This window comes from Trachypithecus francoisi, unplaced genomic scaffold, assembly GCF_009764315.1.
Source record: "Trachypithecus francoisi isolate TF-2019V2 unplaced genomic scaffold, Tfra_2.0 Lachesis_group21, whole genome shotgun sequence".
Lineage (NCBI taxonomy): Eukaryota > Metazoa > Chordata > Mammalia > Primates > Cercopithecidae > Trachypithecus > Trachypithecus francoisi.
Window position 1 is genome coordinate 1,122,785 of NW_022681467.1, and position 16,461 is coordinate 1,139,245.

Genomic DNA, 16,461 nt, shown 5'->3' on the forward strand with positions numbered 1-16,461 from the left:
CCCTAGCAGAGGGATGACCCAGGGACCGGACCATGCTCCTCATGCACGCTACTCAGAGCCAGGTTTGCTCCCTCGCTCTTGCCTGTGCTCTAGCCCAGTGCCGCCCGCGGCCTCCAAGTGATGGTGGCAGTGCGCCTATCTGACCTGCTACGCATGGCCTCTGGGCACTTGCAATGCAGCTACTGCAGACTGGGAACGAAATTTCTACTCTGTTTAAGTTACAGCTAAATGGCCACGTGTGGCTGATGCATCGGTGCAGTCAGCCATCCTTGGTAAGGCACGTGAGCTCACCAAGGAGCAGTCAGCACTGTGAGTGTGAACCCTCCAGAAGAAAAGGCCCCTTCCAATTTTGTCCGTAGGATTATATTCGGGGGGAAAAAAAAAAGAGTAGCATTATTGGACCAAAAAAATCACCACAAACAGAAATGAACAAAATAAAGCTTTATTTGAACTCCCTCCCCTACAGATCATTCAGATGCCCGGGACCATGTCCAGATTCCTCTCAGCAATATGGAAAGCTAAGCCATTTCACAAATGCACAGCCATAGCCACACTACAGCCCCCCATGCCCAGGGCACAGACCTTTGTTGCTAAGTCTGTAACAAAAGAGCACCACTCAGTATTTGTGTGCGCTGCAGCCAACACCACCTCCTGGGCATCACAGGCTCACTCATGCAAGGGGCCAGCACTGCCATTGCCGAGTGGGTGCTCAGTAGCCCAGACACCCCCCCAACACCGGCACTGCCACAAGGCCCTGAGGGGTAGACTGTGGGGCAAAGAGGACACACTCTCCCTGACCTAAGGGACCCGGCTCACTGGGCCTCCTTCCCCTGCCAACCACCAGCTCCTGCGTGCCTAGCTGGGAGGTAAGCACCAACTGGTGGCATGATTTCCATTATCTTGCTAATGTTGACAGCACCTAAGTCACATTAAAACAGAGAGAGACCGGATTCAGATCTCCAAGTCTCATCAGTGGACCTCAGTGGTTCTCACTGCCCCAACCACAGAGCGAAGGTCAGGCAGCATTTACCAGGACTTGGCTCTGACCAAGTTAGTGCTCTAACAAGTCACCTGAGTTTCTAATAGCTTCCCTGAAGAGCCCACCTATTTGGAGAGTGTTGCCTCTCCTATCAAGAGGCATCTGGGGGCACAAAAATCTTTCTGGATCACAGCTTGAAGAAACAGAACATGATTGGAGTAGCTTCAGAACTAAGGTGGCCACATTCACCCCATCACTTAGGAGTTAGCTCCACTATACACAACCAAGCACAGGAGAAACAGGCACCAGGAAAGGATGCTGGAGGCTTGGAAGTTCTCAAGGGAGCTGTTTAGACAGAGGTACAAACATCTCCAATTCAGACTTCCGAATACACTAACAATAATTAAAAATGTGGCCTCTGATCCTCACGCTTCCCACTAGTAGAGGCAAAAAAGGAGATTTTCATAACTATATGTTAAAAAGAACATGTTCAAGTAAATCCACACACTACATGTAAGTGTTGCATGCTGTTCTTCCACAATATAAAAGTATAAAAATACGATTTCTGCCCTTTGTATCTAGACACATCTGGAGAAAACACGGTTGCTACTAGCTAACTAGCTCTGTGTTATCTGAGCGGGTGCACTATCCCAGGGCCTCACCTTCCTGTGCTCGCTCAAGAGGGCAGAGAAATGGAGATGGCAATGCCTTTTCTTTTCTTTTTTTTGAGACGGAGTCTCGCTCTGTCGCCCAGGCTGGAGTGCAGTGGCTGGATCTTAGCTCACTGCAAGCTCCACCTCCCTGGTTTACGCCATTCTCCTGCCTCAGCCTCCCGAGTAGCTGGGACTACAGGCGCCCGCCACCTCACCCAGCTAGTTTTTTTGTATTTTTTAGTAGAGACAGGGTTTCACCGGGTTAGCCAGGATGGTCTCGATCTCCTGATTTCGTGATCTGCCTGTCTGGGTCTCCCAAAGTGCTGGGATTACAGGCTTGAGCCACCGCGCCCGGCGGCAATGCCTTTTCATTCCAGGAGACCAAACTCAGGATGACAGAACCAACCCTAGCATGTTGCATAGCCTCTCCATGGGTGATACTCCTGGGACCTCCAATGGATGGGAGAAAGGGCTCTCGGCCCAGCTTCACGTGAGGGCGGTGTGGGTCATGTGTGGGGTGGGGGCTGCTTCTGGGACTTAGGAAGATGTCAACCTCAGGGGTACCCTCTGGGAAGGACAAGCCAGGGCCTGGGTGCCCGCCCATCCTAAGAGACCCTCAAAGTGCCAGCTCACTTAGCGGCAGCCTGCTTGTCCTTGCACTTCTGGTAGGCACTCAGGATCTCTGTGATGATGCTGGGGTCCTCCAGAGTGGTAGTGTCCCCCAGCTCCTGGGCCTCACTAGTGATGATCTTCCTCAGGAGCCGCCGCATGACCTTCCCAGACCTGGTTTTTGGAAGACGTTTCACCACCTGGCAAGGAACAGGCACGGTATTAGAGCATGGATGATGCCCAGCCTCCATGCCAGTATGGACTGCATTGAGATGAGAAGGGCTCTGCTCAGGGGGGATGCCCTCCCGGGGGTCCACAGTGGATGTCTAAGCCTCCACCCCCAGAGAATGGTGAGGCCCGAGGTCTTGGCTTTATCCTCCTACAATCTGGACCTAAGCTGAAACCCACCCCGATGCCCTCTGCCAGGCAGGGTCCACCCAGGCTGGGTTCACCCCATACTGCCGCCTGTCTGTCCTGCCACTTTGCCACGTGCAGGCACCCCGGTGGCAGCAGGTCCAAGCACCCACTGGGTGCCTCATCTCCATTCCCTGGCCTGGGACTTAGCGGGTTTTGTCTTACGTAAGAGGTGAGAACTACTTAAGAGAAGAATTTTGTCTTAGTGTTTGAAAAGCTAACATGGAGCATGCTCAAACAACTACAGCCCATTCACTGCAAACAGCAATACATTAAGAGCTGTTGTTTGGGATCTTTGACAGTCACTCTGTCTTTTGAAATAGTTCAGTTCACCTAGGGCGAGTCCGGGTCTCCTGAAACTCTGGTCACTTGGCCAAATGTGTCAACTCTCGTAATCCCAAGTGGAGCCTGGCCCTGCTGCCTCCGAGGGCCACCAAACCCAGAGTCACTGCGCACAATGTTCATAAAGGAGGGAATGAAAAACCGAGGGCTGAAGAGGCAGCCCAATCCTCCCCCGATTCTGACCCCCTGGGGTGGGGATCTGCGATCTCCCTCACTGCCACCAGGAAAAGTGCTCAGGAACCACACGGGGGCTGGAGAACCCTGGTACTGTCCTCATGTCTCTAATGAAAATCCCTAAGATTCTTCACCAGCAGCCCCATTTCTGTGACTAGCCTGCACATGCCAACATACGAGAGCGGAAGCCTGCCTAGGTGACCTCCTGGACAGGTGAGCTGGCTGGGCGTGGAAGCCTAGGTGAACTCCTGGACAGGTGAGCTGGCTGGGCGTGGAAGCCTAGGTGAACTCCTGGACAGGTGAGCTGGCTGAGTGTGGAAACCTGCCTAGGTGGCCTCCTGGACAGGTGAGCTTACTAAGCGTGGAAGCCTGCCTCGGCAACCTCCTGGACAGATGAGCCCACTGAGCGTGGAAACCTACCTAGGTGACCTCCTGGACAAGTGAGCTGGCTGAGCTTTTGAAGCTGCTGAGCTCTTGGAGCGACATCTCCTGCCATCTCCTCTCCCTCTATGACAACACAGTGACCCACCAGCCTCACCACCAGCCAGGAAAACCAAACAGCTAGTGTCAGTTTTGATGGTAATTGGAAAAGAGTAATATGCTCCTAAAAGACCATTGTCACTTAACAACTGTAGGAAGCACAGCAGCACAGCCCCACCTTTGTGGGAGGCCCACTCACCAGGATCTCATCAGGCACAGCATATTTGGCAATCTTGTTGGCCACCATGGACTTGAGCTCCTGCACCACCACATCTGAGTCACCTGCACTATCTTTCACCACAATGAAGGCAAAGGCAGCTGAAAATAAAGTCAAGTTTGGGGATGTATTAAATACTAGACAATGAGCCAACTCCCGAAGCAGGGTGCTATGCACAGACTGCCAGAAATCCAAAGGGCTTTTGAATTCTATGTTAGTGACATTGTAGCAGCTGGTTTCTTTAGTTGCAAACCCAAAGACGCAACTTCAGTTTCACGAAAAGTGGCAGCAATTCTAACAGCTCCACAGATGTTCCAGGTGAGTGCACATGTGTGGCTAAGAGCTTGGCATCTCAACTCTAATGCTGACTAATTGTGTGTGACCTGGGACATGGGACCTCCCCTCTGTGTCCTCATCTGTGAAATAACCCATAGTGTGGTTTGATAGAATGAGACTTCCATGAGAGGGTGCACAGATGCACAGCAAGTGGGCACCAGCAGCCTTTGGGGGCGTGTGTGCAACATGGTACCATGGGCCAGGGTGGCTATTTCAGTTCAATTAAATCAGCAGCTCCCCGGCTGCGTGAGCCACACTTCAAATGCCATTCAGCACCATGCACAGCCAGAGGCTGCCACCCTGGACAACACAGACATGGGGCAGCTGAGAGTTCTGCTGGGCAGCACTGGCCAGCCCACATTTTAGCATAAATACTAGGTTTCGTTTTTCAGTACCCTGGCATGTTCCAGGAAGGGTTCACACTGTGAAGAGGGATCTAATTTGATTGCTTTCCATATAAAGAGTCGCTTGTCCCAGCGCCATCCCTGACAACCTGCCCGTCCCCACTGGCCTGTAAGGTCTGTCTCTCCCATGAAGTTTCTATATATGTGTGGCTCTCCTACTGCTCATCTGCCCCAGCACCATGCCACCTTCACCCATTCTTCCCCTGGCATGTAGCACCTAACTGGCTGTGTCGTTTCCTCAGTGATCATCTTTCTTGCTCTTTGTCTGTCTCTCTCCTCTACTCTCGACCCCTCCAGCATGCTAGCTCTATGGGGGCAGAGACCTTCTCACTCACTGCTGTGTCCGCAGCATCTAGAACCATGCCTGGAACACAGGAGGTGCTCAACACATGGTTGTTTAGTGCATGAATGGATGATTGGTTTTCTGAACAAGCTGTGATCTGTAAAGACCTACAGCCTTTGCCTGAAAGGCCTTCCCATATCCATGTGGCAAACTCCTATTCATCCCTCAAGACGCAATTCAGCCACCTCCTGCTCTGTGAAGCCTTTACCCATGAATCTAGTTTATGGCACATGCTGTGCGGGAACAGCTGTCAGTCCCCCTGCTGCCACCCTACTAGGTTGTTAGGTCTTTGAGGGAAAGAACACTGTTTTTCTCATCTTGGTCATTGATATGGGATCAGAAGTGGGCCTGGGCTGTTGAGTTCTGAGGATGGTGCTGGAGGGAGGAAACCCTCCACATGGGTGGAGGAGCCAGTTAAGAGCCAGGAGGAGGCAGGCAAGGCTCAGGACACTGGAGACAAGAGAGACAAGAGCTTGGCCAGCAGCACCAGAGGCTTGTTGGGTCTACAAGGGGCTGCCCTTTTTCAGAGCTGGTGGAAAACAGAGAGAGTGGGGACAAATACACGATACTCACAGGCAGCTTTACAGCCAACCAAGAGCTGTTCGTCAGCTCTTCATAATTATAGAATCGATACTCAAATTCATTAGAAATCAGGAAAATCATCATACTCGTGATACACAAATTCTCCTCACACATCTGGCAGACATTAAGAAGCCTGGCAACACCAGACTTGCAATAGCTCCACACACGCAGAACGTGCCCTGGGCAGCAGCGTCCACAGCAGACCATGCCCCGCCACCACCCCAACAGACCTAAGGCTAGGCTGCCCCATGAAAGACAGCGATTGCGATGCCCAAACGTTTGTCTAAAGGTCACTTCCACTGTCCTTTCCTTGATCTTGCACTTACTTTATGGAGTTCAATCCAGGGGCTTCTGAGCCCCCAGACACAGTGGACCATGCATGGACCCCTCTCAGTGTCCCCAGGGAGTACTGGCTCAGCCACTGGACTCAGACATAGATGGGGCTTTCCAATCTCAGGACACACCAGTGCCCTGTGGATCCCCAGCCCAGAGACGTGAAATGCAGGAGTCCCCAGAGGAGTGGCGCAGGCTCCTGTCAGAGCGAGGTACCCTCAGGGGAGCACTAAGTGATCCTAGACACAACTGAGAAACTGTCCTCATCTCCGTCCTCTCTGACCCTCCTGCTCACATGTGGACGTCACCGGGCAGGAGTCCCCACCAGCTCTCTCCCACATCCCAGCCTTACCAGCACAGTCTTTTCATGGCAACTGAAAATGCTGTTTGTAAAGCACTGAAACAAATTCTCAATCTTGCAATGGGTCAACTTAAAGAAAGCATTTAAGTAAATAATGGAACAACGGCACATAGAAGTACAGGGAGGCAGGTGACATCTGGGACACACTGTGACACAGGGTGGCCTCTCAGCGGGAGGGCAAGCCGGACCCCAGGCCACTGGGCAGGGTGGGAGAAGCCAGTCTGCCCAGCAGTGCCCTGGCATGGGATCAGTGTGTGTCCAGGTCACGCCAGGCCAGGCAGTGTGCCTGGATGGACCTGGCATTGCAACACCTGGGTGCTCCCGCCCCTTCCCAGACCCAGACACCAAGAAGCTGGCAGACTCGAAACAATGCGTGGCCTTGGTAAAGAAGACCATTCTAGTCCCTCATTCTGCATTCCCCCGGCATGGCGCTGTGCAGTGGGAACCACAGGTCAGATTTGTCCAAAGAGTCCCAGGGCAGCACACAGCCTGCACGCTCCAGAGCACACTCCAGCACACACGCGTGGTGGCTGCAGAGCTGGCTTGAGTGCGATGACCAAGCCTGTGAGGACACATGAGGCTGGACATTTTCTCATAAACTCCCTGTAACAGGGCTGGGCGATGTCTCCACCAGATAAACCATGGACAGAGGGGGAAACCCCCCAAGCTTAGCCAAGCCCAAGTGGGTCACGGCCACTGTAGATGTGTGTCCTGGAAGGACAGCAGAACCAGGGCATTTCAGAAACCTGACCGAACACGAGTGCTGTTCAGCCTCCTCCCCTGCAGTTTCCACTTCAGAGAGAAGAGCACCGAGAGCTTGGCCCACAGTGTCCCCTATCACCCCACTCTCCAGAGTCTGCTCCTCGTACAGAGGTACCCATAATGGGTGCGGGGTCAGGAATCAGGGAGGAGCTCTTCTCCAGGACACTCACCTTCTCCTTTGATGTCGTGGGGGTAGCCAATGACGGCACTTTCCGGCACTGCAGGGTGGTCGGCCTGTGTACAACAGAGAACAAAATGACAAAATGTGGCAGCCCCTGGTGCTAGAAGTGACTTGGACCAGGGACTCCCACCCTGACTTGCAGGCCCATAGGGGCATCATGGAAGTGCAGGAGTGAAGGGGGAGGCCCAGCTTGTGCTCACGATGGCGTCCTCAATCTCTGCGGTCCCCAGCCGGTGGCCACTGATGTTGATGACATCATCCATCCGCCCTGTGATCTGGTAATAGCCGCCCTCAGTTCGGTAAGCCCCATCTCCAGTGAAGTAATAGCCTGTACCACAGCAGAGAAATTCAGCACCAGGAACCCTGAGCCAGGACCCATGTCCCCACCTCACTAAGCATGAAGCTCTGCAGCCCAGCACACGGCTGCAGTCTTGCCCATTGGCCCTCCTTGCAACTCCGATGCTTCCCTATGTTCTCGAGCATGGGCAGGCGGCTCCAAGACATCGAGACTTCGGGGAGCAGAAGGTATACAAGCAGCACTTCCAAGATGCTTCTCCAAAACACTGAGTCTTGTTTACAAGCTTGAGACTGAAAATTACTGGTTCCAACAAGACAGAGGAGATAGCATTCATATAAATTTCCAACCCAATGACAAAAAGGGAAACTAGGAAAAAATAAAAGTAAACTGGAAGAAAACTCCCAGCCTTGGTGACAATCTTCCAGGGTACTTCTCCACCCTCCCTCCCCAGTAGCTAACAGGATCCTACCACGGGCCTGGCTGCAGGGCAGGACTTCACACCCACACCTAAGTAGCCCCAAGAAAGTCCCCGAGCAGGGAATCATGCCCACTGTCAAGATAAGGAAAGCCAGGGAGGTACAGCAAAGGGAGAGGGGGTCGGAGTCAAAACCTGGCCTTGGGAGCGCCTGTTCCTGGCCACTGTGCTACGCTGCACTCAAATCCCATCAAAAATGTTTTCTGAGAATAAGATTCTAGCAGTCAGCTGAAAAGGAATGAGAGGGTCCCTGAGAGCCTGCTCACCTGGGTAGGCCTTGAAGTAGGCATCCACAAATCGCTGGTGGTCGCCATAGATGGTCCTGGCCATGCCTGGCCAGGCCTGAGAGATGCACAGGGCCCCGGAGACGTTGCTGCCCTCCACGACACTGCCCTGTAGACCCCGGACATGCGCGTGAGAGAGGGCAGGCTCTGGGTGAGAAGTGTGCCAAAAAATGACAAGCCCTGCCCTCCAGGGAGCTGTCCATAGCTCTCCCCTCTGCCCCTGAGGAGGGCCCCAAGCCGCCTGTGTGGCTGCCAGCCAGTGCATGATACCAGTGCAGTGAACGCTGTGAGGTCAGCAGCCTCCTGCCAGGTACAGACCCGGGCACACAGGAGGGAGCTGGGCTGGGCAGGCAGCGACGGGGGAGGCAAGCACGTGGCCCCACGCAGGGAAGGTCCACACACACCTTCTCATCCATGAGGACCGGGGTGATGCCAAAGAAGGGCCTCATCGCCATGCCAGGGAGGATTTCCGCCCCTTCTTCCGAGGGCCGTGGTGCGATGCAGATGCCACCCGTTTCTGCAGGTACAACAAGAAGGAAATGAAAGATCGGCCCCGGGCCCAGGGATATGCGTATCCAGAGTGGGGGGTGGGTGGGACTGTCCCTGTTGTGGGCAAGGAAATGCCTCAGGGGCACAACGATCTTTGAGGCAAACCAGATGTGACTCTGGTGCCCTCCACTGGGGATATGAGAAGGAGCCCCAAGATGGCCTCAGCTCCAGGAGCTCTGGCGTCCCACAGCCAGATACAGGCCCCCTCGCCATGTCAGGGCCTTGCTTGAAGTAGGAAAGGGCAGAGCCCATCCACTTGCACATGAAGATGGGGAAAAAGAATTGCTTCTGGGCCAGCGCCCGTTCGACACGAACCCAGCAACAACAAAAGATGCCCTCAAATCCTGCTGCCACATTATTTCTCTGGCACTCGCCTCTACCAGGGAAATGCCCCAGAGACTCAGCTAGAGAATCTCTGCCCCAGGTTTTCCCAAATGGATGGGACTGTCCCATGGGAACATCTCATTTTCTGGCTTGAGGATGAGCCCTCAGATAGTTACATTCATTACATCTGTGGTGGTCTCTCTCCCCAAGCATCCTAATAAGTCAGATACCCAAGAGAAGGGGGGACAAATCCAAACAAAATGTCACAGGAAAAATTCCTTTTCCCACTAAAATTTAAATTTAGACTCACGCTTCCTTAGAAGAGAGGGCCTGTCTCATCAGATGTTCCCCTGTTCAGAAAGGGGCACTTGGCAGGGACACAGCCCTTGAGCTCCTGCTGCACACCAGGCCTTGGGCAGCAAGCTGGGCTGTGTCACCTCAGTTCACCCTCACCCGGGCCTGTGGGGGGCACCCCCGCCTCACAAAGGAGGAAACCAAGGCTCAGAGAAGTCGTGACATGAGGTCCCACAGCTGGGAAATAGCAGCCAGGCAACCTCTGAGTTCCCTCACTCTAGGCCCCAGGGTTTCCGCAGTCTCGGGCGTTGACGCGTCTTCTATCGCACCTGCTGTTGAGAGCTCGGACCCCAGTCCCAGCCTCACACCCGACCCTGCAGACCCAGCACTTAGACTGGAACCTGTTCCCCAGGCCTCCTCACCTGTCTGCCACCAGGTGTCCACCAGCGTGCACCTGCTGTCCCCCACCACCCTGTAAAGCCACTCCCAGGCCTCACAGTTGATGGGCTCTCCCACTGAAACCGTACAAGAAAGAAAAAGATGTTAACAGTCTGCAAATAAACCTGAAACCAAAAGTAAGTTTTGTATTTTTTTTCTTTTTTGTTTTGTTTTGTTTTTGTTTTTTTGGTTTTTGTTTTGTTTTGTTTTGTTTTTTGAGACTGAGTCTCGCTCTGTCGCCCAGGATGGAGTGGAGTGGTGTGATCTTGGCTCACTGCAACCTCCACCTCCCAGGTTCAAGCAATTCTCCTGCCTCAGCTTCCTGAGTAGCTGGGATTACAGGTGCCTGCCACCACACCCGGCTAATTTTTTGTATTTTTAGCAGAGACGGGGTTTCACCATGTTAGCCAGGCTGTTCTCGAACTCCTGACCTCAGGTGATCTGCCAGCCTTGGCCTCCCCAAAGTGCTAGGGTTACAGGTGTGAGCCACCAAGCCCAGCCAAATGAAGAGATTTTTAAGGAGAAAACAGCTCTGTAATTTTTTTTTTTTTTTTGAAGAACATACAAGGAGACCTGAAAATGCAGTGAGATATATCATATTTATGGTCATCAAAGAAATGCACATGACTGTGACGTATTTTTATCATTAGATGGTTGAAAATCAAAAAGCCAGCAAGAATGTGGGGAAAACAGGATTTCACAGACACCAATAGGAGGGTAGTGTGGTTCAGCAATTTTGGGGAGCAATCTGGATGTTTCTCTTAACGTTTAAAACTCCATACATCCAATACAACTACTTTGAGCAACTGCTTGGGGCAGAATCTACTATGGCGGAACACCTCAAAACATGACCCCTGACGTACACCCCAAAGAAATGACTGCAGATGCCACCAGAAGTGGCCACGTAAAGGGTGTCCTCAGCAGCTCTGCTCATGCCAGAAACCACACACATCCCTCAGGAGTAGGTGGCTAAATACAACATGGCACACTTCTGCAGAGGAACGCCACACTGCAAAGAAGATGGCAAACCTCCACGACCCATGGTGGCATGGGTGAGTCTGAGGCACGATGCTGAGAAAGGGAGGGGTGTGCTGTGTGATCCCACCCAACTGAGGTTCAAGTGCAGCCACATCTGTCCGTGGTGATGCAAGCCACACTGTGGTCACGGCTCAGGTAACTCCCGTGACTGGCAGGAGCCATAAGGGGGCCTCTGGGGACTGGAAATTTCTGTAGCACTTACATATGTAAATATCTCTCAAGTTGAACGCTTAACATCTGTACCCTTTAGTATACATTATATCTCAATAGAAAGGAAAAAGATATACATACACCCTAGCATTCTCAGTGTCTACCTTATGACATTTCCACACCAGGCCAGCACTCAGCCAGAACTCTCCAGGCTAGACGTGCTATCACTAAAACACTGAAATATTCTCGTGCTGGTGTTTGCCTCTTGCTCAGGACCACTCACAACCCACAGCCTGTCCCAGCAGCGGCCCCCGCGTCAGTGCTGCATGATCAGTGCTGGCCACATGGGCGGCTCGGTGTCTTATGTGTCACACCTGCATTCAGAACATCCACAAGGGGCAGGGAGATGCCCTGCAGCACTAGTGGACACGCTGGGAGACTGCGACAGCCTGCACCCAGCCACGGGGATGTGACCACACGAGCCAGGGCAATCCCCACAGCAGGGCAGATCCATGTGGAAAAATGCAGATTCTACGATCTTAAAACAAACATTACAGCATAATAGCACAGTGTGGTGACTTTGGTGTTGAAGAAAACATCATTTAACAGAGCCGCAATCCACTACAGGAACTGAATTGCAGAGACGGGGCCGAAGGTGCAGGAGTAACACCTGGAGCAGAGGTCAAGGAAAATCTTAGCATTTTTTTTTTTTTTAGAGAGACAAGGATCTCGCTCTGTTGCCTGGACTGGAGTGCAGTGGCACAATCATGGCTCACTGCAATCTTGACCTCCGGGTCTCAAGGCTCCTCCCATCTCAGTCTCCCAAGTAGCCAGGACTACAGGCATGTACCCCCACGCCCAGCTCCTAAGGACATCAGCTTTAAGTTCAATGTTCCAATTTCTTCTTTTCACAAGAGCTTATCCATGTATTACTTATGAAATTGAAAGTTTAAAAAAGCTTTGAGAAATACACTTCTAGGGGGAAGGTCTTGAGTAAGTGGGATTCGGACGACACAATGGATTAAATGTCGTGAGGGCTGATCCTAGCTGCCTGGAATGGGCCTGGGCCCTGGAATTGCACTGACAAGTGTGCCAGCACAGTGCTGGCCCTGGCCAAGGTGTGGAACACACTGACACCCAGCACTGCTCCAAGGTGCTGGGAGCCTCAGGTGCAAGACATCACAGGACACCACGCTGCCTGCCAACATTGTATACCAAGAACAGCACAACGAGGTGTGTGATTAGCACCTGGCCTCCCGCAGGGTTCTTCAGCTAGAACCGGTTATGCAACAGGAATAGGAATGTGCCTATTGACCAGCTAAATACACAAAACCCAGCTGAGCCTATGCTGGGGGCTGGCTCCCTTGGCTCAGAGGTGTTCCAGGTCTGTGAGGACAGACGCTGCTGGGATACACATCCCACTCTCATGCAGCTGCCAGAGCACACCCCTTCCTGAAATGCACTTAGTGTGGTACCCCTTGTCATTGGACCCCGTGAAACTTCCTTCAGCAGACAAATCCCATGAGCGTATCTGGAAAACCAAATCTTGGCCTTCAGCCCTGTCCCCACCTAATGCCTAGGGCCCACTCAGGTGGCCCTGCTGACAACACCTAGAGGAGCTGGGAGAGTGTCTATGGCCCTGACCACCCTGCTGTTTGCTCCCAGTTTCCAAGCACTGTATGGCCCGGGCAGTCAAAATCACACGGGCCTCTCAAGCCCAGCTCCAGCATGCCAAGAGAGACCATCCAAACTCACCACTTGCTATGGTTTGAGTGTTTGTCCCTTCCAAATCTCATGTTGAAATGTAATTGCCATTGTAACAGTATTTAGAGGTGGAACCTTTATGAGGTGATGATGCCAAGAGGCTTCCACTCTAATGAGTGGGATTGGTGCCATTATAAAAGGGTGAGTTCAACTTCCTCTTGCTCTCTCTCACCCTCTCTTTGCCCTTCCACCATGGGACAATGCAGCAAGAAGGCCCTCACCAGATGCCAGCACCTTGATGTGGACTTCCCAGCCTCCAGAAACGTGAACCAATAAATCTCTGTTCATTACAAATCATCCAGTTTCAGGGTATTCTATTACAGTAGCACAAAGCAAACCAAGACACACCATCTGGAAAGGAGCCCCATGCTCTTTCTGAGAGGTGGACGAACAGTATGGCAAGGGAAGCAGAGTGAGCCAGGACCCTAGGACCTGCTGAGGGTACAGGGTGGGTGCCTAGAGGCCATCAATCAGGTAGGGGGCAGAGTGAGTTTTACTGACTGTAGAACCAGGTACTGGGTTCAGCACAGGGTGCCCTACTTGGTGAGTGACCTCGGGCAGGTTCGCTGACCTCTCTGTGCCTCCTCTTCCTCCTCTGTAATGTGAAGCAACATCTGCTCTTTGCTCAAAGGATGTGAAGATAAAGGCATTTAATACATATTTGCTCTTATTAATAGTATTCAAACCCCTCCTGCTTTTTAATCTAGAAAGCTCTTTGAGAAAAGAAGGTTTTTACTGTTAAGGGGAAAATAAGGGAAAAGAGGAGGAGGAGTCATTGGATGCCTGCTATTCCTCAGGAGCTCTCCCCGTTAATCATCTCCATGCTAAACACTACACTAAGGCTCACATCTGACCCTCTGTGGCATCCTCACCACCCTGCAGGTAGGTCTCATCCCCATCTCACATTTGGGAATAAGTGGTGAGCTCTGCAGGGCACAGCCCCAGCTGCAGTGCCTCTCAACCTGTGGCCCAGATGCCCGCATGGCCTCGTGGTCACACAGCAGTAGCAGAATCACATGTTCACCACACTCCCTTCCCGAGGATGCATGTGGCAGAATGGGACACTCTTCCGCGGTCACTGCCCTGCATGCTTCCCCAGTGAAAAGCCACCAAGCAGGTGGCTGACCACACGTGACCACACATGTAAAGGCAGACATGAAATGTGGCAGGGACAGGAGAGGGAACAGCAGTCACCGGCACCCAGTCCCTCCCAGCACCAGCCCGAAGGACAGACACCGCCGATACTGTTGAAACCATGCCACCGTCACCTTTCCAAAATGTTTCCACGTGACTTGGCAATATCCATCAACATTACCAATAGGCCTAAGCTTTGAACTGTCTGCCTGGAAACATCTACAGTAGCAGCAGGGCAAAAGCGCAGGATGGTATCCACTCCACGGACTTGGAGACAATCAAAAGGTCCAACAATGGGGCAGTGTTTAGCAAACTGTAGTTATACTACTATTATTATTATTACTATTTAGAAGACTGAGTCTCACTCTGTCACCAGGCTGCAGCGCAGTGGTGCAATCCTAGTTCACTGCAGCCTGAAACTCCTGGGCTCAAGCAATCCTCCCACCTCAGCCTTTGCCACCACACCCAGCTAAGTTACACAACTAAATCCCATGCAGCCACTAAATAAATGACTTGGCCCTTAACTTATTGAGTGGGTAAGTATTCCTAATGAAGATTAAGCTACAGAAATTGGGCACAGAAACAATGGCACAGAAAATGTCTGGAATGTTTTTCCCCAGACTGGTAACTGCTGCCAGCTCTGGGGAGAGGCTTATAGGTGGGAACAGGTGCTTTCTACCAGATCCAGTCTGGCGTTGCGTGAATTCACACATACAAAGCTGGGCAGCTTCATGACTGAAGTCCTGCTGAAGTCCGTATTGGCTCTGAGGGTCTAGGGCAAGCGCACCCTCTCCTGCTGCAGGGCAGGCCACTCACCTGACCCCAGGGTCCGCAGGGAGGAGCGATCGTACTTCTTCACCCAAGCATCACCGTATTTCAGCAACAGCCGGACAGCCGTTGGAGCACCATAGAACTGATTGATCTTCAACCTCTCTACTGTCTCCCAGTACCGACCTACAGAAAGGCCGAAATTCACTGTCAGCAGGAGAGCTGACATGACTTAAACTTAGAGATCAGCCAAGACTTCCTGAGTGCTGGGCATGTGCAGACGTGCATATATCCATATAAAAAGGATCCCTCCCAACCCCTTCACCAGTGAAAGACGGAAAGAAGTCCCATGGGACAAATCCCCAGTGGCCGCTCTCCTCCCAGCACTCACCAGATCCATGGGTGGCACATTCAGGAACAGTCTTCACCTAGCTTAGGGTGATGGCCTAGTTCAAGGCGATACTACGTGGATTTAATAACCCGTGGAGCATTAACACAGAGCTTTCACTCGGTCACACTTACATGGGCTCTAAAGTGGTGACTGGGGCTTCCCCTCGTGACAGCAGAGCTGCCACTGTGTGTGTCCCAGGGAGCAGGGTCATGTGCCCAGCATGCACACCCCTGATTCCTATAAACCCACCACCCACACCATCCCCTCCACATGGGACACTGAGCTTCCAGGGGCTGAAGTGGTGGCCTGAGACAGCACCTGGGCCATGGCCCTTAATCCCTGGTCTTGCCCCTACAACTTCTTCCTTGAGCACACCCAGACCCCAAAAGCAGGGATGGAGCACTGGGAGGTGATAACACAGTTCATGCACAGTTGTCAGCGCCATGGAACACTGTGGCAGCAGCCTTTGGGCAGAGCCACCATGGTCTGCTTACATTAAAGCAAATATTTGAAGGCACTGCTGTGTGGGAGGACGATGCCCAAGGGAGCCAGACTTCACCTTGTTTTCAAAGTGATCTCAAAGTAATGGAGATGGTTCTAGGCCATGCATAACATGGTCTGAGGGATGGCCCTGAAGGTTCAGGGGGCAGGGCTTGGGAAACAGAAGAGGTGGGCAGCTGGTCCTAGCCTCGAGAAAGGGCTGGATCTGGGCAGGCGGCCTAGAGGTGAGAAGGATACCAAAGTGATGGCCCGAGGCCGGCAGTTTAAGTCAGAGGGCAGGACTGCAGGAGCAGGGATCTTGAGGTTTCCTCCAGCGCCAAGTCAGACTCCCTGCTGCTGCCCATCGGATCTTTCTGAAGACCCGGTGCCTGGCCCCACCGGGCATCTCGACAGCAGGACCTGGAGAGCCACACCCTCACCAGAGCCCAGGCGTCCCCCTTACACGAACCTCTCCACAAGCCTCGAGCCTCAGGCTCTCTCCCCGACACCAGCATGGGGTCCCAAACAGGGTTCACCATCCTTACCAGCATTGGGGTAAACTGGGGTGCTCTCAAAAAGGACACTGGTGGCACCATTGCAGAGAGGCCCATACACCACGTAGCTGTGTCCTGTAATCCAGCCAATGTCAGCCACACAGCCGAAGACGTCACCTGGCCGGTGGTCGAACACAAGCTGCAGAGACAGGAAGGGAGCATCAGGAGATTGTCCCCCCACTCCACCATGTTCACCAGGTCACTAGGAAATGGGCATGCATATGCTGCAGTCCACAGCTGTGAGAGGCAGCGGGCTCCTCAAATGGCCTCCAGCAGCAGGACAGGTGGGAACACTGCAGAGTCCGTCTAGTTGTATGTTTAACACATGGATACCTTTTTGCACTGCCTTA

At 52.7% G+C, this 16,461-nt stretch overlaps 1 protein-coding gene across 2 annotated transcripts in view; it reads right to left on the minus strand.

Moving 5' to 3' along the window:
• Positions 1-426: 426 nt before the first annotated feature.
• Positions 427-16,461, minus strand: part of ACSS1 (acyl-CoA synthetase short chain family member 1) — a 55,401-nt gene continuing 39,366 nt past the window's right edge. Inside the window, exons 6-14 of one of the 2 annotated variants that reach the window (XM_033185395.1) lie at positions 16,103-16,250; positions 14,735-14,872; positions 9,817-9,909; positions 8,632-8,744; positions 8,210-8,336; positions 7,371-7,498; positions 7,160-7,223; positions 3,851-3,969; positions 1,866-2,441 (exon numbers count right to left, since the gene is read on the minus strand). In XM_033185395.1, the coding sequence (XP_033041286.1) occupies positions 2,262-2,441; positions 3,851-3,969; positions 7,160-7,223; positions 7,371-7,498; positions 8,210-8,336; positions 8,632-8,744; positions 9,817-9,909; positions 14,735-14,872; positions 16,103-16,250 (1,110 nt within the window). In that variant the 3' untranslated portion in view covers positions 1,866-2,261. Of the gene's footprint in view, positions 1,123-1,865; positions 2,442-3,850; positions 3,970-7,159; positions 7,224-7,370; positions 7,499-8,209; positions 8,337-8,631; positions 8,745-9,816; positions 9,910-14,734; positions 14,873-16,102; positions 16,251-16,461 lie in introns of those variants that run through there. The other variant, XM_033185396.1, reaches the window with a different exon arrangement.